This window comes from Vipera ursinii, assembly GCF_947247035.1.
Source record: "Vipera ursinii genome assembly, chromosome: 3".
Lineage (NCBI taxonomy): Eukaryota > Metazoa > Chordata > Lepidosauria > Squamata > Viperidae > Vipera > Vipera ursinii.
Window position 1 is genome coordinate 187911695 of NC_139516.1, and position 26015 is coordinate 187937709.

The 26015-nt window shown below is 38.9% G+C and overlaps 1 protein-coding gene across 2 annotated transcripts in view; it reads left to right on the top strand.

The window, feature by feature from the left end:
- Positions 1 to 26015, top strand: part of ESRP1 (epithelial splicing regulatory protein 1) — a 43512-nt gene that overhangs the window by 12692 nt on the left and 4805 nt on the right. The window contains exons 5-13 of one of the 2 annotated variants that reach the window (XM_083360796.1): positions 3469 to 3567; positions 6160 to 6214; positions 11859 to 11969; positions 14314 to 14446; positions 14537 to 14579; positions 16209 to 16510; positions 17514 to 17732; positions 22463 to 22661; positions 24223 to 24391. In XM_083360796.1, the coding sequence (XP_083216922.1) occupies positions 3469 to 3567; positions 6160 to 6214; positions 11859 to 11969; positions 14314 to 14446; positions 14537 to 14579; positions 16209 to 16510; positions 17514 to 17732; positions 22463 to 22661; positions 24223 to 24391 (1330 nt within the window). The remainder of the gene's footprint in view (positions 1 to 3468; positions 3568 to 6159; positions 6215 to 11858; positions 11970 to 14313; positions 14447 to 14536; positions 14580 to 16208; positions 16511 to 17513; positions 17733 to 22462; positions 22662 to 24222; positions 24392 to 26015) is intronic. The other variant, XM_083360797.1, reaches the window with a different exon arrangement.

Consider the following 26015-nt stretch of genomic DNA (forward strand, 5'->3'; position numbering starts at 1 on the left):
TTAGAAAACAAGACCAATGTTTCTAATGGATTGAGAGCAATATGGCGACTCCATATATACGTTCTTTACACATTTCTGATTACAGTCTGTTCTTGAGTAAAATTAAGTATATTCAAAGCAAGTATTTTATAGATAGTATTTAATGCAAAGGGAACTTTACCTGATAAATTTTAGCATGATGTGTTTGAGAAAATATAAAGAAATAAAAACATATATGCCATCTAGGAAATTGTTTAGACAGCATTGTTCATTTGTCTTCATTAGACACTCAGATTTTTAGGGGAGGTGTCTACATTAAAATTACACTAAAAGGAGGTGTGATGGCTTTAGGAATCCCTACCTTTGAACATGAAAAACTCATTTTGCAAGAAGGGAACATTAATTGAAGCCAAATAGGGAACATGGCATGTTCTTGGACAACAGGAAAGGATATATTTCCATATCATGACAAATATATAGGGAAATAATTCTAATGAAATGTTTCACGGGGAAAAAACAAGATGTCACTAGTAATGATAATGCAGATAGTACCTTTATTGGTTTAAAATTAAATTATGCTTTTGTTGTATATAATTATTAACATGCTTACTACCCAGTTCCAGTTTCTAGATTTCTAGATTTAACTAAGTAATCCTATATGTATTCTGCTTTTATTTTTTTATAGGATTGATTAATTGATTTGATTTATATTCCACTTTTATTTCTACCACTCAAAGCAAGCACATGTAATGCTCCCTGCTCTTATTTTCCCCATAACAACAACAACAATCTGTGAGTGATTTGGGCTAGCAAGGTCATGGGCCAAAACTAGAGATGGGGGGGGCAGGACTCTCCTGGTGTCTAATCAAGCATCTTAGCTACCATACTGACTCTCCAGTTTTAAAACAGTCCTTTTTCAACGAAAAAAGTTTGTTGAGTGATTTGAAGCCAGTCATTGTCTCCGATAGCAATCTACCTCACAGGGGAATGGATTTCCAAATATGATTCCTAGGGAGAATAAAATGTCTTTCACCCATAGAAGAAAGACATTGAGAAAGCTGCATTAACATATTATGACAAAAAATCAGGACATGTCTGGTAGCACTTTTTTCCAAGTAACATAGAAACTCATGAAAAACTTTTGTTAGTATTTTTTCCCTAGAGCAAAAGTGGGATACAAACCTTAATTATAGCCTTCATGATATATCCCAGTTTTATTTTTCCTAGAGTGTAGTCCGATTTTCATCTTTGAGGCGACAGGTTTTATTTTATAGGCTTTATTTTTAGAAGTTTATAATCACACTGATCAATCACACTTCTATACAGCAGAAGCACCTTAATAATGAGGTTGGGCATAATTCAGTGCTTCTCAACCTTGGCAAATTGAAACTGGGTGGACTTCAACTTCCAGAATTCCTCAGCCAGTACAGCTGGCTGGGGAATTCTGAGAGTTGTAGTCCACCCAGCTTCAAGTCACCAAGGTTGAGAAACACTGCAAAGTGAGGACTGTTCTCCGGTTGGGAGAAACACTGGCTACTTTTTTTTATTGTCCTGCAGTTATATCTTCCCCCTTTTTTTCAGGATCAGTGAATGGAAATAAATACAGGATTCCTAAAAGGACCTAACCAGTGTTATGTAATTATATTTTGCTACTTCTAAGGGTTTTCTAGAAATGTTCCTGTGTAGGATAATATTGGCCTTTTGGATTGCAATGTTCCATTTCTGATTCACATATCCTTGGTCTGAGAACTCTTCAGTCATTCTTGAAAATATTGTTGTTGAGCCAGTTATCCATTGTGTCATTCTTTGCTATTTATGTAGTATATTTTGCAGTTATACATGTTAAGATTTATTTTTTTTATTTTTTTCTGCCCATGACTTAATCAGAAGTTCTTTTTTCTTTTACTTTAGAAAGATGTTTGCTGAGAAAAAAAACTAGGAATTTTGAAAGGGCCAGGTCTGTGCTTCAATTTACCCATAAATACCAGCACTGGAAGATTTGTCAGTCTTCTCTGTTCTGACTAATAAGCTGCAATTCTCAACTTGTGAAGCTTGCTTAGCCGGTTCACAGTAGCAAATGCCCCAAGGGTGGAGTGAATCAAGCTTGCGCTGGCTACTTACATATCAAGTGCCTTCAGAGAATGCATTCCCCTTACCCTCTAAATCTGTTTGTTAACCGTAGCAATTTTAAGATATATGGACTTCAACTCCAAGAATTCTCCAGCTAGTATGAGAGTTGAAGTCCACACATCTTAAAATTGCCAAGGTTGTGAAACGCTACTCTAAACAGATGAGCAGAAACCATTATACAGCCACTAATAAGCCTGCATAGAACTAGATTGTGTAGCTTACTTGAGTTGTATTTTGAGATGTCATTCAGGTGAAAATAGAGTATTGTAACATTAAGGATGCAATCTTAGAATATAGGTTTAATAAATGTAGAGTAGCAATGTAACCATATGGAAGCTACTACAACGCTATTCCAAACCAACTAAACATCCTGTTCTGCAGATTATACAGGTAGTCCTTGACTTATGACCATAATTGAGCTGTTAATTACAGTCATAAGGCATGATGGGCATAAAGCAGGTCATCACACGACATACCTGATTTTATGACTTTTTGCCATGGTCATGGGCAAGTTTTGTCAGAAACCAGAAATAAACACTGATTTTTGGCAAAAACATCATAAATTGTAGTTATGTGATCATAGGACACTGCGACTGGCCGTAAATGCAAGCCAGTTGCTGAGCTCATAATTTTAGGGAAGGAGGGCACGGCCATCAGAACTTCAGAACCGGGTCTTAACTTTGGTCACTAAGCTACTGGCTGTAAATCTAGAATTAGCTGCATTGCCAAGAGAAAATTCTCCACTGCTGAAACACATTCACAGTCTGAAGTTCCCAAATCAAGACAAAAGACACAGCAGAATGCTTCACTAAAAAAATTTATTTCACTAAAAGTAGCAAAGTTTTGCTACATTATGTGTAAGCTTTGCCCACAAATGATTACCAATACAACTAGTTCTTGAGATTACAAGAGTAATTGACTGCAGAAATACGTTGGGGCAGTCATTAACTGAGTCGTCATGTTTTCTGGAAACCAGCAAAAAGTGCCAGAAATTGTGATCACATTATAGAGTGAAAGGGCTGAGTCTGCACTTCCACCCCTTCCCCAGTTACTGGAAAGCCACACAAGGCTATATGTTGATGTCACCAAGAAGGGTTTTGGTGAATGCTTTTGCCCTTTGTTGTCAGGTTTTTATGTGCAGGAATAGGACCAAGAAGACCGCTTAGGAAACAAGCCACTTCCTTGCCAGCTCTTAGCCTCCCACCAAACCCACCCCAAACTGAAATCAGCCGAACCCATAGACATGTGGGGGGGCATGGTTTGCATTTGGTGCAATTAAAGATGGGGCAGGGATGCTTTGGGGTGCCAAAGGTCTGCCATTTGAATGATTGCTTTAAGATTCTTGACTGTTGTATTCAGATCTGAATCCTGACAAGCAGAGCTCAACACAGCGTTTTGGAATGCACCAAGTGGAAGATATGGGCAATGTGATTTTAGCACTAATTTCAGAACCCTACAGTAAGCAAAGAGGATATTCTTTTGGGATAGGATGGTTTAATTTTACATGTACAAAGCTATTCAATATTACTTTTGCTACTGCCTTTTTGAGGCAGGAATGGGAATTTTTTTAGTGCTAGAAGGCACAGTTTTCTTGGCCAGATATGTGCACCAGACTTTTCATAGCACGTCAAGGGGTGTGCTCCAAAAATGAAGGTCTTACTGGTTTTTTGGACATGTTAAGGTATAAAATTATTTAAATCTTTGTGGTCGCTACAAGTCAATACTGATTTGATGGCACATGGTCAAAAGAATAAAATGGGTTTTGAGTACCTATTTTTCTTTAGCCCCTCAAAGTTCTAACAAGTAAAAGAATTGGCTGTTACAAGAGCTACAAAGAGGATATGGACAGAGCACAAATGGCTACACTTTTTGCATCCAGCTTTAAATGTGGGCTAAAAAATTTTTCTCCCTTCATCTCCCTCTTCCCTCCTTACCCCCCCCCCCCCGCTCGCCTTTGTTGTTGTTAGCTGCAAAGTCATGTCCGACCCATCGCAACCCTATGGACAGCATTCCTCCAGGCCTTCCTGTCCTCTACCATCTTCTGGAGTCCATTTAAGCTCACGTCTAATGCTTCAGTGACTCCATCCAGCCACCACATTCTCAGTCGTTCCCTTCTTCTCTTGCCCTCAACCTTTCCCAGCATTAGGCTCTTCTCCAGTGAGTCCTTCCTTCTCATTAGGTGGCAAAAGTATTTGAGTTTTAGCTTCAGGATCTGGAGCAGTCAGGATTGATCTCCTCTAGGACTGACCAGTTTGATCGCCTTGCAGTCCAAGGGACTCGCAGGAGTCTTCTCCAGCACCATAGTTCAAAGGCCTCGATTCTTTGGCACTCAGCCTTTTTTATGGTCCAACTTTCACTGCCATACATTGCAACTGGGAAGACCATGGCCTTGACTATACACACTTTTGTTGACAGGGTGATCTCTCTGCTTTTTAGTGTGCTTTTCTAGATTTGTCATGGCTTTCCTCCCGAGAAGCAAGCATCTTTTAATTTCTTGGCTACAGTTCTCATCTGCAGTGATCTAGTTCCTACAATTTTGCCATTGCCTCTTTCTTAGAATTGGCCGAAGGTCACTAGCTGGCTTCATGCCTGAGGGGCAGGCCTAGAACTTACGGTTTCCTGGTTTATAACCTGATGCCTTAACCATTACACAAAACTGGTTGTATGTGGCTGAAGTGCAACACCCAATAATCTTAATTAGCAAGCCTCTTGGGGGATTCTTGGATTCTGATTCAGCAACCAGGAGTTTAGTTTTGTGGTTTACGGTGTGTGTGGTTGAAATAGGACCTATTTTTATTTTCTCCTCATTGACCAGATAGCAGTGATTCTGTCCTTTTCTCTATTACTGAACATTATTGCAGGAGATGCTGCCGGCATCAAGCTCCCTGCGCCCTGTGCGTTCCCACAGAGAGGGCCTCCTCAGGGTGCCACCGGTCAGAGAATGTCGACTGGTGGCCCCCAGGGGGAGATCCTTCTCTGTGGGCGCTCCGGAGCTATGGAACCAGCTACCGGTTGAGCTCCGGACGGCGCCCGATCTGCACTCCTTTCGCCGCGATCTGAAAACATACTTGTTCGATCAAGCCGGCCTGGCCTGAGGGGGGATTGGTGGGGTTTTTATCATTTTTATTGGGGTTTTTACTATGTATCAATTGTATTTTAATCGGGCATGTATTTAATTATCTTTTAGTTTTTGTAAATTTCTGTGTTTTATTCTTGCCCTGTACACCGCCCTGAGTCCTCCGGGAGAAGGGCGGTATAGAAATATTAATAAATTAAATTAAATAAATTAAATTATCAAATGTGGAATACTATTAGCGGACTAAAATAAAGAAAGGTTCAGGCAGAGAAGTCTTCCTTATGAGACTATTAACTATTAACCCATCTGGATTACAAGGAATGTTCGGTAATATATAGAAGGGCTTAACCAACCTTCCTTGGGTGTGTCTAGAAATGAAACTGACTCTTCCTGCATGCAAACGTGTTGTATCACTCAGCTAATACATGGAAAGTACACTTTTGAAGGAGGCAGGTGACATTGCCATAAATCTACCTATGGGAAGTGTAGGTTCTCCATGACTGGAGATTTTAAAGTCAGATAGCCACTTCTCAGGAACAGTTCAACTGGTTTTCCTGCACATCTCAGAAAGTGGGAGTAGATGAACTTTGTGTTCCCTTCCAAATCTACAGTTCTGATTCTATGCACACTACAAATGCTGGGGTAAAGGAAAAGGACCTAGAGCAGCAAGTATTGCAATGAGATCATAACTATCATCTATCTATCTATCTATCTATCTATCTATCTATCTATCTATCTTATCTATGTATCTATATCTCAAGGTTGACCCAGCCTTTCATCCTTCCGAGATCGGTAAAATGAGGACCCAGTTTGTTGGGGGCAATATGCTGATCGCTTAGAGAGGGCTGTAAAGGACTGCAAAGTGGTATATAAGTCTAAGTGCTATTGCTATTATCTCGCAGGTGGATAATATTTCATTTTGCTATTCAACCATATTGTTGGAAATGGAATTGATTTTGTTCTGTGTTTTATAGACCACAGGTTTTCAGATCCAGAAAGGGTGAACTATAAATTTGAAAGTGGAACCTGGTAAGTATGCATCTTAAAATAAAAATATGAAAAACTTTTTAAAGACAATTTATTAAACATATTAATGGGCCTTCATGAGATATGTCTATTTTCCTGAATATTATATTATATTTTTAGAATACGCGCACACACACACACACACACACACACACACACACACACAGAGTGTTCTCTAGACCCTGATGATCAGTATGAAATTTCCTTTAGAATACGTTAGTTGCAGAAATATAGACACATAGGACAATTATAGGAGCCCAGTCCAAAAACAAATAAAATAGAAAATGAATGTTGACTCTCAGGAAAGAATTCTGGGAAGTTTTGAAGAACTGTTATATAAAAAGGTAATGTAAGAGAAAGGATCCTTTTAATTAAGTTCAAAGCCTTTCTTCAATACAAATTCATTTGAACCCTTAATCCTTTGAAAAAGCTTTTTAAAATGAACACTGTAATTATCCTTTTGCTGTATATTACAAAAAAGAAAACTCTTGTAAAACTGCAGGCATATACAGTACATTACTTTCTTTCTAAACAGATTGAAGAGAAAGCCAATGAAACCTAAAAGGTGATGTCCTGAAGGTTTTTCAATCTTTAACCAACAGTAAGAATAAAAAAAATAAACCTCAGTGTTTAAAAATATGAGGTTTGTTGAATATTGAATCCCCCAAAAAGGCTACATTAGTAACTCAGAGCATGATGGAACCTTGTGACTCCCGGCTGATTGCAAGAGATTGCAAAAACCTCAGTTTCTGCCATCTGCTCAACACAAACAGCTGTCCATAGTACATATGGGTAATCTCAAGATCTCGCCTTTATCCAGAGAGAATTTCTGTCAATCTAATCCCATATGCAGCTGCTTTTCAGCCATAATGTCTCTCACGTTCTACAGAATTTCAATTTTTCCATTCCCGACTGGAAACTACTTCAAGTGCTGGGTTTTCTCATGACTGCGGAAATGTACAGTATATGGGGTTTTTTTTCTACAAATATAGAAAAATAACAGTATGTACTGAACGACAATGATGAATAGGTAGATGAATAGGAATAGGAAATTAAACCTCAGTTTCCCTCTTTTAGGGCATGTCCACACTGCCAGGGTTCTCTGTCATTAGTACAAGCCACTAATTATTTCTGGTATTAGAGGTCAATCAAGTTTTCTATTCTTCCACCCCACCATTAATGCAACCTCTGCCCACATTTTCCTGTTCAACATTGAAAGTAGTGTCTGCTGTCAAGCTTCACTGTCTGGTTTGCCCACTGAACTTTGTTTTCTTCTGGGAAAATCCCCACACTTTGATTGGTTATTGCATCAGTGGGAAAACTGCCCCTTGTCTGGGTCAGTGACCACTGTGTTGCAGCTCTCTAATCCAGGACTTTTCAACCAGTGGTACGGGTACCACCTGTGGTACATTGGCACCTGGCAGGTGGTACACGACCATCCTAGAAAAGTGGTAGTGGGGGAGGGGTATGGGCTGAACCAGTGGCAGCACCGCACAAGCCTGAGCGAGAGATGGCTGGAGCTGCAGGGCTGTCAGGACTCAGCGAAAGCGCCAGGATCAGCGCTTCTTCGGGGCTGTCAGGGCTCAATGGAAGCACCAGGAACAGCGCCAGTCTCCAGCTGGAGCTCGTTGCTGATCCTGGTGCTTCTGAGCCCAGAAGAAGCGCCGATCAGCTGGAATGTTGCAGCATCTCCAGGGTCTTGTGATTTACATTCAGATGCTTGGCAACTGATTCATATTTATGACGGTCACAGTGTCCCAGGGTCATGTGAAGTGACCAAAACCTGCTGCAACAACCCAGCAGTTGGGGAGGGAATAAAAACCAAACACCCCACCCCACCCCCGCTGCCAATCCTCAACAGAAATGTTCACAAAAATGAAAACCTCGGACAGGAGGAAGAGTGCCGCCGGGCGGGCAGGCAGGAGTCTTGCTCGGCTGTGGCTTGGGGGGCACTTTTTTCAGTGCCATTGTAACTTCAAACAGTCACTAAGCGAACTGTTGTAAGTCAAGGACTACCTGTACTTCATCACTTTTTTCCTTTTTTTTTTGTCATCAAGATTTTGACACCTTGCTAGGCAACTGGTGGTACTCAGATGTTGCCATATCCTAAAAGTGGTACAATGGGTGAAAAGGTTGAAAAGCCCTGCTCTAATCTCAGCTTCAGCTATTCTTACCAATCGTGTTCCAGTATTTTAGTAGTCAGAGAAGTGTTTCTCATTCTCAGTCACCTGAAGATGTATGAATTTCAACTTCGAAAATTCTGGGTGTTGAAGTGCACATATCTGCAAATTGCTGAGGTTGTGAAACACCTGGTTAAAGCATTTGCTCAATATATAAAACATCCTCAGTTCATAGCCCAGCAGATTTTTTAAAATGTCAATACTACTTTCCTTTCCACGAAGTGCCCACGCTATTTATATTGAGTCCACTGGAATATCACTGAATATGACATGCTGGACAGCCTTCCTTCCTTTCCAATAAATTAGTACTGCAAAGGCACCTGAGGTGCGATCTTTTTTTCCTTGTGACAAGAAAAATGTTGAGGTAGTACATCAATGGATTTGCTAAAAAGAGAAGTAAAATGGGTTGATTATAAAAGAAAAATCATTGTATTCTTAAAAATCTACAGAATGTTGAACTGGTGGTGGTACCCATCAAACATATGTTATAATCATAATGCCTTTGGGAGGTTTCTCCAACATTAGCTGCAGCACACATTATTTAGCCAAATCTTGGAAAAGAAAGGAAGGTGCAAGAATGGAATGTTTTAATTTTTAAAGCTGATCTCTCTCTCTCTCTCTCTCTCTCTCTCTCTCTCTGTGTGTGTGTGTGTGTGTGTGTGTACATGCATTTTTATTAAATTAATATGCTGCCCATTTGACTGATAAGATGACCCTGAATAGTTTATTTTGATGTTTTATGTAAACATTTTAACATTATATATTTTGTATGTGTGTAGACACAAATATATACATATATGTGCATAAATGCATATATCCAATAAGAACTGTTCATAGGAAGGAAAGGTATTACAAATTGCTTTCTGGGATAGAAAATTAGGACGGCAAAGTAGTTGTAAATTATCCTATGAGAGTGGTGGTGGTGGGCGTTACATACTCAACCTTTGGCAAGTCAGCTGCTGAAGCATCAGGTCTGGATAGAATTTTCTTTTTTTTTTTTAATTAGTTTTCCAATATTACAATAGTATCTTTAAAAGGCAATGTGGTGTCTGGGTTACAATAATTCCATTTCAGACAAATACATATTATTACAAATCTCCAAATTGTTGTAACCAATACTTCCTCTCCCTTGTTTCCTTTAATACAAATTATCTCTTATCTAAATTAACATACTTCTCATTGCTATCCATCAGTCATTCAATAGTTTTCTTATATTTGTCAATATTTTAGTATATTTTATATTTTAACATTCCATCTTTAAAACCTCAAACACCTTTTATATTTTTCCAGCTTTAATTTTACATTGATATTAAAATTAAACGTTTAAAATTTCTCATCTTCATATTGCTAAATAACCTCCTTTCCCTTTACACAATTTTCTCCAATACCTAGTAAGGTAAATACACTTCTTATTTATCTCATTTCCATATCAATGTTAGTAGTACAATATTAAAATGGTAGTCATTAGGATACCAATTGCAAGGAGGAGAAAGAGGAGGAGGGCAATATAATATTCTTATTTCTCACTTATAGTTTCCACATATTAAAAATTAACCAAAATTTCTTCCGTTTCAACATTTAATACATCCTTTCATGTCACTACATCCAAGTATATTAGTTACATTCTATCATTCTTAACATATATACATCTTAAACCATGTCATTTAAAAAGCTCAATATTTCAATGTTAGTATTCATACATATGTGTTTTTTTAAATAGCATTTTTATCTACTCATCAAAACAATCTCTCGTAATCCAAGTACAATCTTGTCTATTTTGGTATTATCTATTTCAGGCCTCTTAAGAATGTCCCTATTTCTTCAATCTTATTCTTGCTTTCTTCCTTTGCCATGTCATTTTTCGCTTCTTTGCCTCAGGGTCATCAAAGCATTCTTGTGTTGTTATATCATATTGAAGTAGCCCTCCAGTCTCCATTTTTGAAGAATTGAGGAGTCTGTTAACAGCACCAAATCTTCTCATTATTTTCACCTCTTGATACAATTGTCCTGGACTGAATAATTTTTTTTCTATCTGTTTCCCATTATGATCTTCAAAAGTCTGTATTTGTTGAATATTTAATTCTTCTGCCAATGTATTTGATTGTTCAATTTCTTCTGTTAGGTTCTGTCCCGATAAAATATTAGTTGTAGACACAATTTGAGTTTGTTTCTTCGAGATGCTTTCCAATTCTTTTCCAAAGGCTCTTATTTCATCACCAGCTGTAGAAAGGAACTAATAGGTTTGGTAAGACATTTCGCACATAGCATAGATTTGGTTTTGAAACTCTTCCATGGTGGAGTTTCACATCTGGTGTTCAAGGTTAATCTTATCTTTTTTTTTTCTTAAATATTTTCTTGATTTTTTTAAAAAGAGAAAGTCAGATTGCAATTTCAGGTTTAGCCACTGGGCGGCTAAAGTACTGGGTGTCCCCCAAGTACTTTGAAAGTTCTTTTCTTTTAGTCCGTTTCTTTTTTCAACATTTTTTTAAAAAAACACTCCTGAGCTTACTCGCAGCTTATTTGAAGGGAGGGTTGAATTCCCACAGGGGGGAAGGTACTTAGCAGCTTATTTAGGTGAAAAGAAGAAGATTAAGGTATAAGAGAGGAATCTTACCCCCAACTCCCACACTGCTTTAATGTTGCCTGATGGTAAGTTTGACTTCGGCTGTCTGCAGCCTAGTAACTGGCCATATTGCTATGGCCAGTCTTTCGTCCACTGGTACGAAGGGAATGCAGGCATTAATGGGGGGGTTGTGGCTCCCCCGCGTTTCTGCAAAAGCCCCTTCTATCTGGTCGCACCTCCAAGGCGGCTCTTCGGCCCTTTTAGGACCCCCCCCCCAGCAATGCAAAAACTGGACATGGAAGACGAGAGCCGTCCTCCAAACGTCCATGTCGGCTGGCTTGGCAAACCAGAAGTCCTGGACAGAATTTTTTTATGTAAGGTCTCATTTGGCCACAGCACACGGTAGGAACATCTTAAGGGTACAGCCCCAATAGTTTAATCACTGCATTGTAAATGACTATATTTATTCGTACAGGTGAAAGTTAAAATTAGCCAGAACAACAGACATGAATTAGGAAGTCATCATGGAACTTTGGAAGGAGAGATTAAAATATAATTGTACAGTACTTATAAGTGCTGTGAAGAATATTGGAAGCTACTATTTATACCTTTATCTTTTTCCCCCCTATTTTCTTTACTTATTAAAGTTTTAGCTTTCTGTGTTACTCCTTTTTATTTTTTTCTAATATATATAAAAGAACAACAGAAGCAAATTACATCATACTAGAGGACGAATCTCTAATTTCAAAAAATGGTGGTGAATTTTAAAGTCTCCACTTAATTATCTGAAAAATGTTCTGATGTAAATTTACAGATATGGAAAAGCCTTAATGTTCTGGTTGTGGTTTGTGATGATGAGAATATTAAATATATTAATAAAGTTATCCTTATATTTGATCTACAGTAGCAAGATGGAACTTGTGGATGATAATACCGTGATCCGAGCCAGAGGCTTACCTTGGCAGTCATCAGACCAGGACATTGCCAGGTTCTTCAAAGGAATAAATATTGCCAAGTAAGTCCCGTCTGCATGATATACTTGTTATGTTTGGATATGTTCCATTATCCCCAGAGGTCCACATATTGGCTGAACTTGGTAGCCAGCCAAAGGTTTTTCTCCCCAGGCTTCAGAGAAAGGCAACGTATTCAGACAACAGTATGGAGGAATGTGTTTGTATCAGTATATTTTCCCAATTCCTGTTCAAGGTGGCAATTTATGGTCTTCCAGATACCTAGACAATGATGAGGAATGCGAAGGTTTGTAGCACAATCTCCCTACCCCTAAACTTGGAAGAATGACAATTGATCTCCTATTACATTAAATGGGAGACACGAAAAAAGAAGAATGCCATGTTAGATTTGTCCAGACCTTTGCACTCCATCAAGGATTATCCTGGCTTCTTTGAGTGGTGTATAAAGTCATCTGGTGGCAAGATTAAAAATCACGTAAATGAACATTATGTAGCAAAACCATGTTTGAAATGGTTTTTCTGTTTGATAAAATGGCCTGAAGCAAATTTCTTTTTACAAATAGCATTAAAGTTGCCAAGAGTCAACACTGATTGGAAGGCACAACGTTTATAAGAAATGTATATGAACAACAGCCTCCTGCTCTAAAAGAAGGTCCATTCTGCTCCAAATCTTACAGCAGAATAGCAATAGCACTTAGACTTATATACCGCTTCATAGTGCTTTACAGCCCTCTCTAAGCAGTTTACAGAGCCAGCATATTGCCCCCAACAATCTGGGTCCTCATTTAACTGACCTAGGAAGGATGGAAGGCTGAGTCAACCTTGAGCTCGTCAGGATTGAACTCCAGACTGTGGGCAGAGTTAGCCAATGCACCATTCTGGTTCCTTCTTAATCTTAAGAAGTAATTTTGCTATTCATATGTTTGTGCTGCTTTTTTCTGTTATGGTTTTATTTATATCCCACTTTTATAAAGCAGATAATTCCTTTTTTAATAAAGGAAAAACTCAAAAAGTAAAAAAGAAGGCAAAACAATACAGTACACATCACTTAAAAGCTGCTTCTTGACTCCTTTTCTTTTTATATACATTCTTATTAAAGTATCAGTGTAGCTTGTTATGCTTCAGCAGATGTTTTCAGAACTTCTGCAGAAAGTTTTAAATGCTGAAACTCTGTATTTCTCTAATGGTTTAAGTCATAAGAAAAGGCTTTTAAAGTTGCAAGCAATTCAAGAATAAAGACCAAATTTAGGATCTTTAAGGAATTAATATAACTTTTAGGGTTAATATAATTTTTTGGGATTTCCATAACTGGAGGTGGGGGTTTCAACTTCACTTTCTTTAATTAATTAAAGATTGGAGAGTGAGAAGTGATTTCTTTTTTTTAACACTCTCCTTGAGAATCCAGAATTTATTCAAAAAGCATCCACTGTTTAAGAAAAAAATTAAGCTATCTGTTTTACTGTTTAAGTCAGGGGTGTCAAACTCAATTTCATTGAGGGCCGCATCAGCATTGCTGTTGCCCTCAGGGGGCCAGGTGGGTATGGCCAGGGTGGGTGTGGCCTACTGGGTGGGCGTGGCTAGAGTGCGTATGGCCTACTGGGTGGGCATGGCCAGCTCTACATCGTTCGCATCAAGGGTGTCTATGGGGGGCTGGGCAGGAGTGGGACAGATCTGAGGGTCTGTGGCAGAAGGAGGGTCTCTGGGCCAGGGCCAAGGCAGTGGGGGCCATTACCTCACTGTTTCCAGGATGGCTTCGCGGGCTGCATGAAACCACTTCGTGGGCCGGATCTGGCCCCTGGGCCTTGTGTTTGACATGTCTGGTTTAAGTCATAGAACAGTCCAGAGTAACGGCCTAACTACCATACTGAGCCTATAACTGCAAAGAAATACAATTATTCCATTCCCTGCCTCACCATCCCATCAGTACCTATCCTTCCCATCCCATCCCACCATGCAGTCATAATTGATGAAGCTTCTTGGATGAGAAGCGAAATGTCTTCTTCTTCTTCCCCAAGGAAAAACAGTCCAATTGCCTTTTGATCGGGACTACCACACTGGGATTGTAGATCCAGGTGATGGCACTAAATATCAGAAGTCCGTGGTCGTGTGATTTTTTCCACACATCTTTTAACAAAATAAAGTATTGCTCATAGTTATTTTCAAAATCTTTTCAATACACGTAACCCCAAATGAATTTTGGAAGTGAACTTTTTACTATCATTTACATTGTAGAATTAATTGAATTGTTATTTTTTAAAGGAAGATCTGAATACATAAAAAAATGACCAGAGTCACTTTTTCCCCCCTTTCCACGTAAATATAGCTTTTATGAAAAGGAACATCTACTTAAGTTCCTTTTTTTGTAACCTTTTCTATCTCTCTCTTCAGAGGAGGGGCTGCGCTTTGTCTCAATGCCCAGGGCAGAAGAAATGGAGAAGCACTTGTAAGGTTTGTAAGTGAAGAACACAGAGAATTAGCACTACAAAGACACAAGCATCACATGGGGAACCGTTATATAGAGGTGCGTTGGTTAAGTTCTGAATGGTATACTTGAGTGAAATAGTGGAAGGTTTGTCTGAGTTTAATTATATTTTTCTTTTCTTATCTCCAGGTGTACAAAGCAACAGGTGAGGACTTCCTCAAAATTGCTGGAGGTAAACTTTCTTTTCCTGTAATGTAAATTAACATTTTAAATCAGCTTTCTGTGATTGCGTCCTCTCCATATGGGTGGTCTTCAACTGACAGAATTTTCAGCAGTAGCCATGTTCAAAATACCCAGGTTGGGGAAAGCAAGTCCTAAATAGAAAACCCTTCTTTTCTGTTAAGTTAAAGAAATTGATTAAATTGGCCAGGATCTTTAAATCTCTGGCTACATAACTGCGTTGGCCATTAAGGTTTTCAGATGATTTTAGGGCAAGAATTGGATAGTTACAATTTCTTTGCAGATTGGAGAAGGAAAATATTTTGCATTGGCCATTGATCCAAAAAAAGTTAATTTTTATTAATTCAGCAGTACAACTTTAAAAAATGGGAAAATCTTAATTTATTATCTAGCATAATGCAGGTTGAGAGCCAGTTTGGTGCCATGTGAATTCTAGTTCTGTCTTAGGCACAAAGGCAGGTAGGTGATTTTGTGGCAGTAGCTCTCTCTTAGTCCAAGGAAGACAGCAGTGACAAGCCATTTCTGAAATCTTGCCAAGAAGATTTGGCAAGCCATTGCCAATAGCCAACACTGACTTGAAGGTGCACACACTCACTCACTCACACACACACACACACACACACACACACACAAAGTATGTGATACAAGATTAGAGGTACAGGGCAAGAAACAATGACGGTCCGATTATCCACAGATATTCCCAATTGCAATGTTTAACTAAACCACACAGAGGGTGCTTCCAAGTTGTGATGGTAATGTGAAGGCACTTTCTTGAAGCCTTTTCAATGTTTAAGAGAACCAGCCTGATTCAAGTATGGTAAGTCATGATTTCTTGCCTAAATCAACTGCTGGGATCATGCAACATACAGTACTAAAACCACTAGTTTACAAAATATGGTCCATATTGTTTGTGGACAAGAGTTACAATGTTAACTGGGTGGTAACATTAGGACTTACCACATAGTTAGAAGATACAGAACCTGCTCTACTAGGGTGTGGAATCTGAAAGTCCTATAGTAGTTTAATTTTTAGTTTCTAGTCCAGGAGCCATTTGAATAGAGTTTCTGTACAATAGTGTGGTTTACAGTGAAGAATTCTGTTTTCTGCAAGCAAAGAAATCAGTGCAACCTGCCTAATATATCTTGGAATTCCTGAATCTTAGTGCCTGTGTATGTGGAGAACATCAGATTGAGGAAGATTGTCTTAGGCACAACTTCTTGTCTAATAATAAATGTGGAAATACACATATGCAGGTATTTTCCCCTCTGTAAAATGAAATCTGTGAAGGATATAAAGAATATAAAAAAATTAGACAATGAAGAGAGACCTCGGCAATCTAGATAATACCACTGTGTATGTGTATGTGTGTATCATTCCCATGCCACTAAAAAAATGCACATTGTGCTTATTACCTAAGAAGGTTGCCACCCTATGCATAAATTGCTATACCACTAAACCAGTGTTTCTTAAACACGCTGGCTGGGAAATTCTGGGAATTGAGGTTCACACATTTATTGCTAAGGGTTAAAAATGCTGCATTAGATCTACTTCCTTTTTTAATAATTCTGGGTCATGGATGGTTACCTAGCTTTCTAAACGTTGTTTCTTATTGTTCTTTAAGGCACATCCAATGAAGTAGCCCAGTTCCTATCTAAAGAAAACCAAGTGATTGTTCGTATGCGGGGTCTCCCATTCAATGTCACATCAGAAGAAGTGTTAGCGTTTTTTGGTCAACACTGTCCTGTGACAGGTGGAAAAGAAGGAATCCTTTTTGTGACTTACCCTGACAATAGGCCGACGGGAGATGCATTTGTGTTGTTTGCTTGTGAGGAATATGCACAAAACGCACTAAAAAAGCATAAGGACTTGTTGGGGAAAAGGTACATAGAACTTTTCAGGAGCACAGCTGCTGAGGTACAGCAGGTGAGAATCAGTATTCACTAATATTATGGTATGAAATGCTAATTCAAGATAATTATGGAATTCACAACTGCAAAATAAAGCAGTCACCAATGTGAATGTCTTTAATGGAAGATTAAACAAATTCATGGAAGATAAATACAGTAATGAAACTATATATTATCTTTGATACTGGATACAGTATGCCTTTTATATCAGTCGGTGGTTACTGCACTTCTAAAAGGCATTTAGTTTCACATTTTGGATGAAGATAATCTGAACTAGGGAAATGTTTTTTTAGGTTACGGCCTCCAAAATTAAAGAAACTAATTATAAGCCTGCAATGGTGCAAGGCAGGCCCACTGGCCAGATGCGAGGAATAGTATTGCTGTGACTCAGTCCTGATTCAGCAGAACGTTCACACAGAAAGTTGAGTTGTGTTTTGTGATTGAAGAAAGTTTCCTACTAGATGGCTTTCATCCCTCCCTTGGTGGCAGGCACTGAGGTAGAGAGACTGCTGTGATGATGTGTCCTTGACAAATGATTAGCAGACCATCTCAGTGTTAGGGCAGGAAGGTGTAGATGAGACCTTAGACAATGTAATTTACTTTTAAAAAAAACAATCTTAGCCAGTTAATTGGGAAGCAGCCATAGTTGAAATAGAGACATACCTACATATAAAGACCTCATATCTAATCTCTAGCATTTTTGGGAAAAGCATGAAAAATGTAGCCCAAATTTTAGAGACATTTGCTACCTGCCAGTGTTGATAAGGAATGTATGGTCTTTTAGTCACAAGGGACTACACTTAGTAGTTTTTGGAGTGGTGAAGGCCATAGTGCCAAGGGTTAGCTTTCAAAACAAGAAAAGCCAGATCATATACATGGGGTGACCAGGATTTTCTCTCTTGCTCTCTCTCACTTCGTCGGGAGTCTTTATTTTCAAATTCATTCAGCTGACTTTAGATCTTACACTATCATTTGGTATGCTTCCTGTTTCTAAACATGTTTATTGTTTTTGCTCGCAGGTCCTGAACAGGTATTCCTCTGCTCCTCTCATTCCTCTCCCAACTCCTCCTATTCTTCCTGTGCTACCTCAGCAGTTTGTGCCTCCCACCACTGTCAGGGACTGTGTTCGTCTGCGTGGTCTTCCATATGCTGCCACTATAGAGGACATTCTGGGATTCCTGGGAGAGTTTTCTGGAGATATCAGAACTCATGGGGTTCACATGGTATTAAATCACCAGGTTAGTGAAGAATATTGACAAGAATGTACTCGCAATGAAGTGTTGCTCTTGAAACAAGGAATGGGACTTTGAGTGTTCATTTTGCCCAACGGTAAGGCCACACCTGATTAAAAGGATACATTTCTCAAAGGCTCAGAAATCAAGTATGGAAGCAAGAGTAACTTTTGCATGGAGTGAAGGCTTTATAGTTGTTTGGCCTAAAACATAAGACTGACTTCCTAAAAGGTCCAGCAACAATAATGAGGCATAAATGCCAATACGGAACACTTTAGTTTTTGCACAGCACTGGAACTTTCAGTATTTGCCTCTATGGGAAATTGTCCTTTCAGGAAATCTATGACCAAAGGGATGCGGTGACTCAGTGGGTTAGGACGCTGAGCTTGTCGATCAGAAGGTCGGCAGTTTGGCAGGTCGAATCCCGAGTGCCGCGTAGCAGAGTGAACGCCTGTTACTCGCCCCAGCTTCTGCCAACCTAGCAGTTCGAAAGCACGTAAAAATGCAAGTAGAAAAATAGGGACCACTACGGTGGGAAGGTAACAGCGCTCCGTGCGCCTTTGGCGTCTAGTCATGCCGGCCACATGACCACAGAGACGTCCTCGGACAAACGCTGGCTTTTCGGCTTTGAAACGGAGATGAGCACCGGCCTCTAGAGTCGGAAACGACTAGCACGCATGTTACCTTTAGCACCATAGGACTTCACAAAAATCAAACATCATAGTCATGTCCATAATGTTACAAAATAATTGAAAGCCAGCATTGAAGAAAAACAAATATGAAACAGAGAAGAATACTTCTTCATCTTGTATAGAGCCTAGCCTAACAGTTAAAGATTCGTCCTAACTTCAGCTTAGGAGAAATATGTGGAGGAGTACAAAAAAGTTCATGACTTCAGTGGCACTGAATGAAGATAACATATTTTATTGATGGTCCAGATGGTACCTCTGCCCTGATGTGTGACAGTAAACTAGGCTTTTCTACCAAAACCCCTAAATGTCATAGGGAGGAAATTTAGCATTTGTCAATGCAGTCATGTGATAGAATTTTGGGATTGATGGGTGCATCTCAAATGTAAAAAGAGCTATTTCAGCTACCTAAAAATTATCAAAGATATTTTTGGGCCCCTATTTGGCAAAGCAAAATTGTCCCAATTATCTCTTGATGCAAACATATTCTAGAAAGACATTGTCTATTTAAACACTTTAGTACAGCAAACATTATCTTAGAAGATAAATCCATACTGCTGATTTGTTTCCAAACAAAAATATTATACAGTAGGTTAAGAAATATAAAGTTGAATATAGTAGAAATTAGTACTTAAGTGTGCTTGGTAAAACAAGGGATGGATGGATGGAGGATCAAGTATGAGCAGATGTCAAGTGAATATTGACAGAATGATCAATATGCAGGAAAGAAATATGTCGAGGGGATTTGGCCATACAGAGAAAACGAAAGAGAACTGAACTGCAAGACAATGGTATGAAAAGAAAATATGAAAGGAAGGAAGGAGAAGACCATTCATGGGTTGAAATGGATAACAACCTCTGAAACAGAGCTATGAAAAGTTTAAAAAAAATAAAAGTCAAGGTTTCAAGTAGCACATGGATGTAGTGGAAACAAAGATAGTTAGCATACTTTAAAAAGTATGGAAAGCTATGAGCGGTGTGAAAAACTTATATTTAGATAGATTTGATTTTCTTTCATTTTTTACTCACTATTTCTTATTCTTTTCTCTGCTCTATATAATATTGCCAACTTTGAACAAGAATAGCATGATGTCTGAGCATACGTATCCATGTAATGTATAGACGGTAATAATGGTTTATTTCATGCAGTTGTAAATGGATGAATTGCAAGGTAATTTAGTCCTCAGTGTAGGGATCCATTAAACTCACTCCAATAATTATCCAGTCAGCCACCCTTTGAAGGTTTTCAGTATGGGGAAATTCACTGAAATTCTGGGCAGGCATTGCCACTGTGAAACAGCTTGTACCATCAAGAAATCTCTCTTAATATTCCATTTGAATTTCATTTCTTTTAAATTTAACTTACTCTTTTGATTTTCTCATCTGTTTTCATCTCTTCAATAAAAACTGGCTCATTGATAAAATTTTAAGGAGCCTAGTGGGAAGCTTTTTAATCCTATAGTTTTCCTTACCCACCCTTACCCAGAACAAATAGTCATGCTCATTCCCATTACTCTGGAAACAGCTTTTTAAGTACTCTCGTTTTCAAGCAGAAATAAACAAAATAAGCTGTCTGCTACAAGAAATTTAGCAAATTATAGCCTCAGACAGCTTAACCGAACTATTCGGTTGCATTTATACTTGCTAGCAATTGGGAAACTAGAATAATGAAAACCATCAGAGAAGAGACTGGTGCTGTATTTATCTTAGCTATTAAAATACCTTTCTGGCTTTCCTGTTACACCTTTACTTGCACCTTTCCCAAACAAGACTGTGTGCAGCAATATATTGCTATGTCACTGTCCTTTTTTATTGTCTGGAATAAACTGTCTTTTGGAGCTCTACTTCATACCAAGTGGATGGCTCAGTATGCCAAAAAATCTTCAATGTGCTGTTAGTAGAATGTTACTTTATGGTGACAGCAGCATGTATTATGTGGAATGATCACATCACAATTTTTCAGGCCAAAATGCTGTCTTTTTATCTATTCCTTCCTTCTTTATGTACATACATACTTACTTACTAACCTGAAAGCTGGTATGGTGTAGCCGTGTCAAAGTATTGGGCTAGAAGCAGCATAACCCAGGTTCTACTCCACCCTCAGTCCCAGAAGTTTACTGGATAATTTTGGGCCAATTGCATTCTCTTAAGTCCATGAAGACAAACAAAGCCCATTATCCTACATTGCCTTAAGTATAAATTAAATATTTCTCCCTTTGTATAATGGTACCTGGGAAAGACCTTGAGAGGAAAGACTTGAGAGGCAGCTGCCCAGGGAACAGAAAGGACATATAGCCTGCAGCTGTATAATGGATGGAGAAAGAGGCTCAGAAGAGACCCATCTCTAAAGGAGATGGCATAATAAGATTATTTATGAAGTGAATGATATTAATGAAATGAAAGTAGGATGGATGCTTCCTAACCAATCTGGGTGGCTATACATGATTTCTCAACCTTGGCAACTTTAAGATGTGTGGACTTCAGCTCCTAGGATCCCTTAGCTAGCATGCTGGCTGGGGAATTCTGGGAGTTGACGTTCACATAGGCTAAAGTTGTTGAAACACTGGTTTAACCCAACATGGGCAAGACTCCTCCTCCTCTTCCTTCCCAGCTCTACCATAATAAAGACAAAGAAATACCATGATGTTTTGGGCCTCTTTTAAAGTAGCTGCAGTTTGGTTTTGTGTCTCAAACAAACTGCAGTCCAGCTTAGACAAATAATTCAGCTTCATAAACTACACCATGAAAATCATTTGTCTCACCAACACTTATTTAAAATATTATTTTTATCATTACTATCACGCACATAATAAGGCAAAGCAATAGTTAATCGTTGGAGTAGACCTTTTTTTATTTCTTTGTAGTTATGCTGCAAGAGGATGAGAAGGCCTGTTGATACTACATTAAATCATTGCTTAACACTGCATCTCAATGAATACTATGAGTAGAGTCTGTCTGTTGGCCCAACATTTTCTTTAGCAATAAATAGCATTATAGAGTGAGTTAGAAACTTCTATTATTTAGCCTAGAAATGACATTTTCATGCTACACTTCAGCTTAGATAGTTATGGTAATTCCCTGATTCAAGTTTTTCACAAAAATAAGTGGATTGGAAAATTCACCTCCAAAAACTGGGTTCTATCGAACAACTGCATTATAGCACACTGTCAGCCTTACTGGATATACCAGATAGGATATGCAACCAGATAAATGAATTGTACTTTATTGTAAAGCTACATTAACAGATTGTTGCAAATCCGGAAATTCAAATCTCCTGCCATCTTCTTTACCGGAGGATCCCTTCTGAGCCTGTTTCTCCATCCATTATACAGCTGCAGGCTATATGTCCTCTCTGTTCCCTGGGCAGCTTCTTTGCCCTGCCTCTCAAGGTTTTTCCCATGTACCGTTATACAAATGGAGAAATATTTAGTTTATACTTAAAGCAATAAGGTAAAGGTAAAGGTTCCCCCGCACATGCCTGCTAGTCGTTTCCAACTCTAGGGGCCGGTGCTCATCTCCGTTTCAAAGCCGAAGAGCCATTGCTTGTCCGAGGACGTCTCCGTGGTCATGTGGCCGGCATGACTAGACACCAAAGGCACACGGAACGCTGTTACCTTCCCACCGTAGTGGTCCCTATTTTTCTACTTGCATTTTTACGTGCTTTCGAACTGCTAGGTTGGCAGAAGCTGGGACGAGTGACAGGCGCTCACTCTGTTACGCGGCATTCGGGATTCAACCCGCCAAACTGCCGACCTTCTGATCGACAAGCTCAGCTTCCTAACCCACTGAACCACCACATCCCTTACACTTAAAGCAATATCTTGCTTTAAAAAACATTGCATTTTTTAAAAAAAGCTATGATGACCCCGATCCTTTGAAAAATTCATACAGTTTAGGAACTCAGTACTGCACATGCAGCAATTTAGAGTGGACAAAAAAAACCAGTCTTCCAACTTAAGCTGTCTCTTTTAAAAGGCAAAGTTATGCTTATATACTGAGCAAGTGACTTTGCTGTGGTGCTCCAGTTCTTCATTCTTTTTTCCTTAGGGTCGACCCTCGGGAGATGCCTTCATCCAAATGAAGTCTTCAGATCGAGCCTTCTTAGCAGCTCAGAAGTGCCACAAAAAAACCATGAAGGACAGATATGTGGAAGTCTTTCAATGTTCTGCTGAGGAGATGAACTTTGTATTAATGGGGGGCACTTTAAATCGAAATGGCTTATCCCCACCACCATGTAAGTTACCATGTAAGTCTTGCTTGGGTCTTGGTGCTATTCTGTGCTGTACGCTGGTAGGTGTTGGAGCTTCTTCTCTTGACTCTTATGCCCTTCTCTTGGAAAGGTTCAGCATATGGGGATCTAGAGTGCAAACTTTCCCCTTGGAATCAGTTGCAGACTTTGATGGTCGTTCTCCTTTGGGTTGTGGACTACTGTGATTCACAAAGGAATTGTCTTCCTTACTCTTGCTTTTCTGCTGACATACACACTTTCCCCCCATTCCTGGGTGCCTAATTTGCACTGGGCAGGTGTAAACAATTTTTTAGAATAAAACTATTTTCAGCTTAGCTACTTAAGTTCACTGTTGGTTATAAATAGCATAATTTAGCTCCTTAAAATGATGGGAACAAAGATCCCACAGAACTGAACAACAGAATACAGCTACACTGTTTTAAAAAAGGTGAACCTGAGGATCTTGAACCAGATCAGAAAAATAACAACCAAAAAGGGCTAGTTTGTCCTTCCTAATTATTCTGCTCCTTATAAAGAATTGCTTTCCACAATGGTTAACTGTAAAAGATCTCTGATTGGCAGCAGTGGGTCTTATATGGTTATTTTTTCAGAAGCATTGTAGTGTACTTTTTCCCAAGTCTAGTTTGTCTCTCCCCTGAAAAATTAAGAGTTTTGCAGTGTGTCATTAATTAACATGTAATCTGACCTTTCAATGGCTTTAAAAAATAGGACAGATTTATGGAAAATAAATTTGTCAATAGCTACAGTCCTTGAAAGTTATATGCACCACCTAACTTTGGAGCTGATTTTCTCCTGGATAGGGACCAATAAAGAACAGTAAAGTGATGTTGTTAACAAGTTCTGCTTCTGAACTTCCTAAAACATTCAACTGACTACTGTTGAAATGTTAGATTAAATACTGTATACTTTTGAACAAATCTTATAGAATTCACATACTTCTGAAAGCACACTGATATTCTAACCTACAACCAGTGGTGGGATTCAAATACAACTGGTTCTCTGTGTGGATGCTGCTTCCGGAAGTCCATTCTTGGCCTGGACAACAAAAAATTAGCTACCGGTTCTGCCAAACTGGTGCGAACTGGCTGAATCCCACCACTGCCTACAACCTGCATTTTATTCAAGTGTGTTATATTTCACCTATAATATAATTTAAGATCACACAAAATCAGATATCTTCATGAATGCAAATGCATAGAGAATTTAACAGAAAAAAGTGAAGCATGCCACTTGCAATGTCTAGAATAAGACTCCATTTTTAATCATTAACTCTTTAATTAACTCTTTATCTAACGAGTTTAGTGTGATTCAGTAATTTTTCAAAAAGGAAAAAGACACATTCAGCATGTCTCACCTAATCAAGCTTTCCTTAAAAATGTAAGTACAAGAGAAAATAGATGTATATTTCTGCTGGAATTGAAGAAAAATCCATATAAATTGATCTCATGAATTGCAGGTGATGTTCAAGAATGCTGGCCTAAATTTTAACTAGTGCGCTATCATCTGTTTGCAGGAGATATTGTGACTGATGGTTCCCTGTGTCTTGTCCCCTTCTTAGGTATTTCTCCACCTTCATATTCTTTTCAAACACCCACTGCAATAATTCCAACGGAAGCAGCCCTCTACCAGCCATCCCTATTCCTCAATCCACGTACCCTCCAGCCATCCACAGCATATTATCCAGCCGGCACTCAGCTCTTCATGAACTACACCACCTATTACCCTAGGTAATCCCCATCAAGGCAAGGCAAAACAAGAACTCCTTGTATGAATTGCAGGTGATGAATAGGACAAGAAGCTGGTGCTAATCGCTAATATGGATGCCTTGCAATAATTTGCCTGTTGCCAGTGTATGTATCAAAATACAGTTAGGTTCAGACAACTGGTGGATAGAATCATTCTTTTATGTTTTCCTACTTGGTAAAGAAGCCTTCTCAAAACATTACCATGCAAAGGACCCTAATTGGCTACTTTTCTCTTTCTTTTTTTTGCAAGGTCTGATTTTTGCCCTTTATCTGCAGCTCTTTCAGGGCTGTTTTGGGTATCATTCCTAAAGGACAAACTCACAGATGCAGATTTTCATGGAGTGCAGAGGGGGAAAGGAAGCAGAGGATCATGGCCTGTGTACAAAGTAGAAAGCTTTCTCAGTGAAGTTATTCTGTGATTCAGAACAATAAATTAGCATGAAATCAAAGGAAAGAAGATCAGCTGGATTTGCAAATTACTGTTGAACTGAAATAGCATAATATTTATTTTAGCTAATCTGTGTACCAATCCAATCATAGGATTATTCAGTAGCAGTATTTGAAACAAACCATAGTTTAACATGGTATAAATTCAGTAAATGATTCTAGTTAGGCAGAAATGATATATTACAGCAGCTTAGTTTGTTGCCTAGGTCAGATGTCTATGGAGGTTCTCAGTCATCCAGATCATGGTAGTTCCAAAGGTGCTTTTTCACGAGACAACTGGACTTTCTTCTTTCTCTTTGAAGACATTTCGCTTCTCATCCAAGAAGCTTCTTCAGCTCTTTAGCAACTGGTCATAGTTACAACTTCCAGCCAAGCTTCTTGGATGAGAAGCGAAATGTCTTCAAAGAGGAGGAAGAAAGTCCAGTTGCCTCGTGAAAAAGTACATTTGGGACAGTGAGGTCAGATGCAATAATTGCAAGTTTCTAAACCACTATGCCTGGCTTCACACAACACATTAGGGCTTACTGTCCACGTTCAGTAAATGGATTTTTGGAGAAAAGACCTAATATAGGCTGATGGTTGCCATTTTCCATTAGATGGGAACTTGCATCAGGACTAGCTGTTTGTCACTGCAAGGTATCCATTTCCTCCAGCCAATAATTTGTCTGTGCTGAAGAATCATCCAGGATTTTGAGGGAGCATGATGGGGATGGAGGGAATACATTCCAGAGAACAGAGCAGATTGTAGGAAAAAGAAATCCACAAAAAGCCAGGAAATTTGAGGGCTGAAGAATTGCATAACAATGAAGAAAAGGATGATATAAGTTCATCCAAGCCGAAGTCCTAACCCAGAATCATTGGTGATGGAGTCTGAGTTTGACCTGGTGACAATGAACAGATAAGGTGAAAAAAGGGGTGAATAGAGAAGAACAAACTTCTTCTCTATTGTTATGTATGGGGTACAATATCTATAAGATCTCTATAAGATCTCCAAGTATCTTATAAAACCTGACCTCAGTTGCCCAGCATTGTGTGAAAATGTGGCCCTCTAACTGGTATGTCTTGAGCATTGCATGCCTATCGAACGTTTAATCAAATGCACATGATACAAAAAGCAATAGCATAGCAATGACCAATTTGTCGCTAGCAGGTAGCTTCT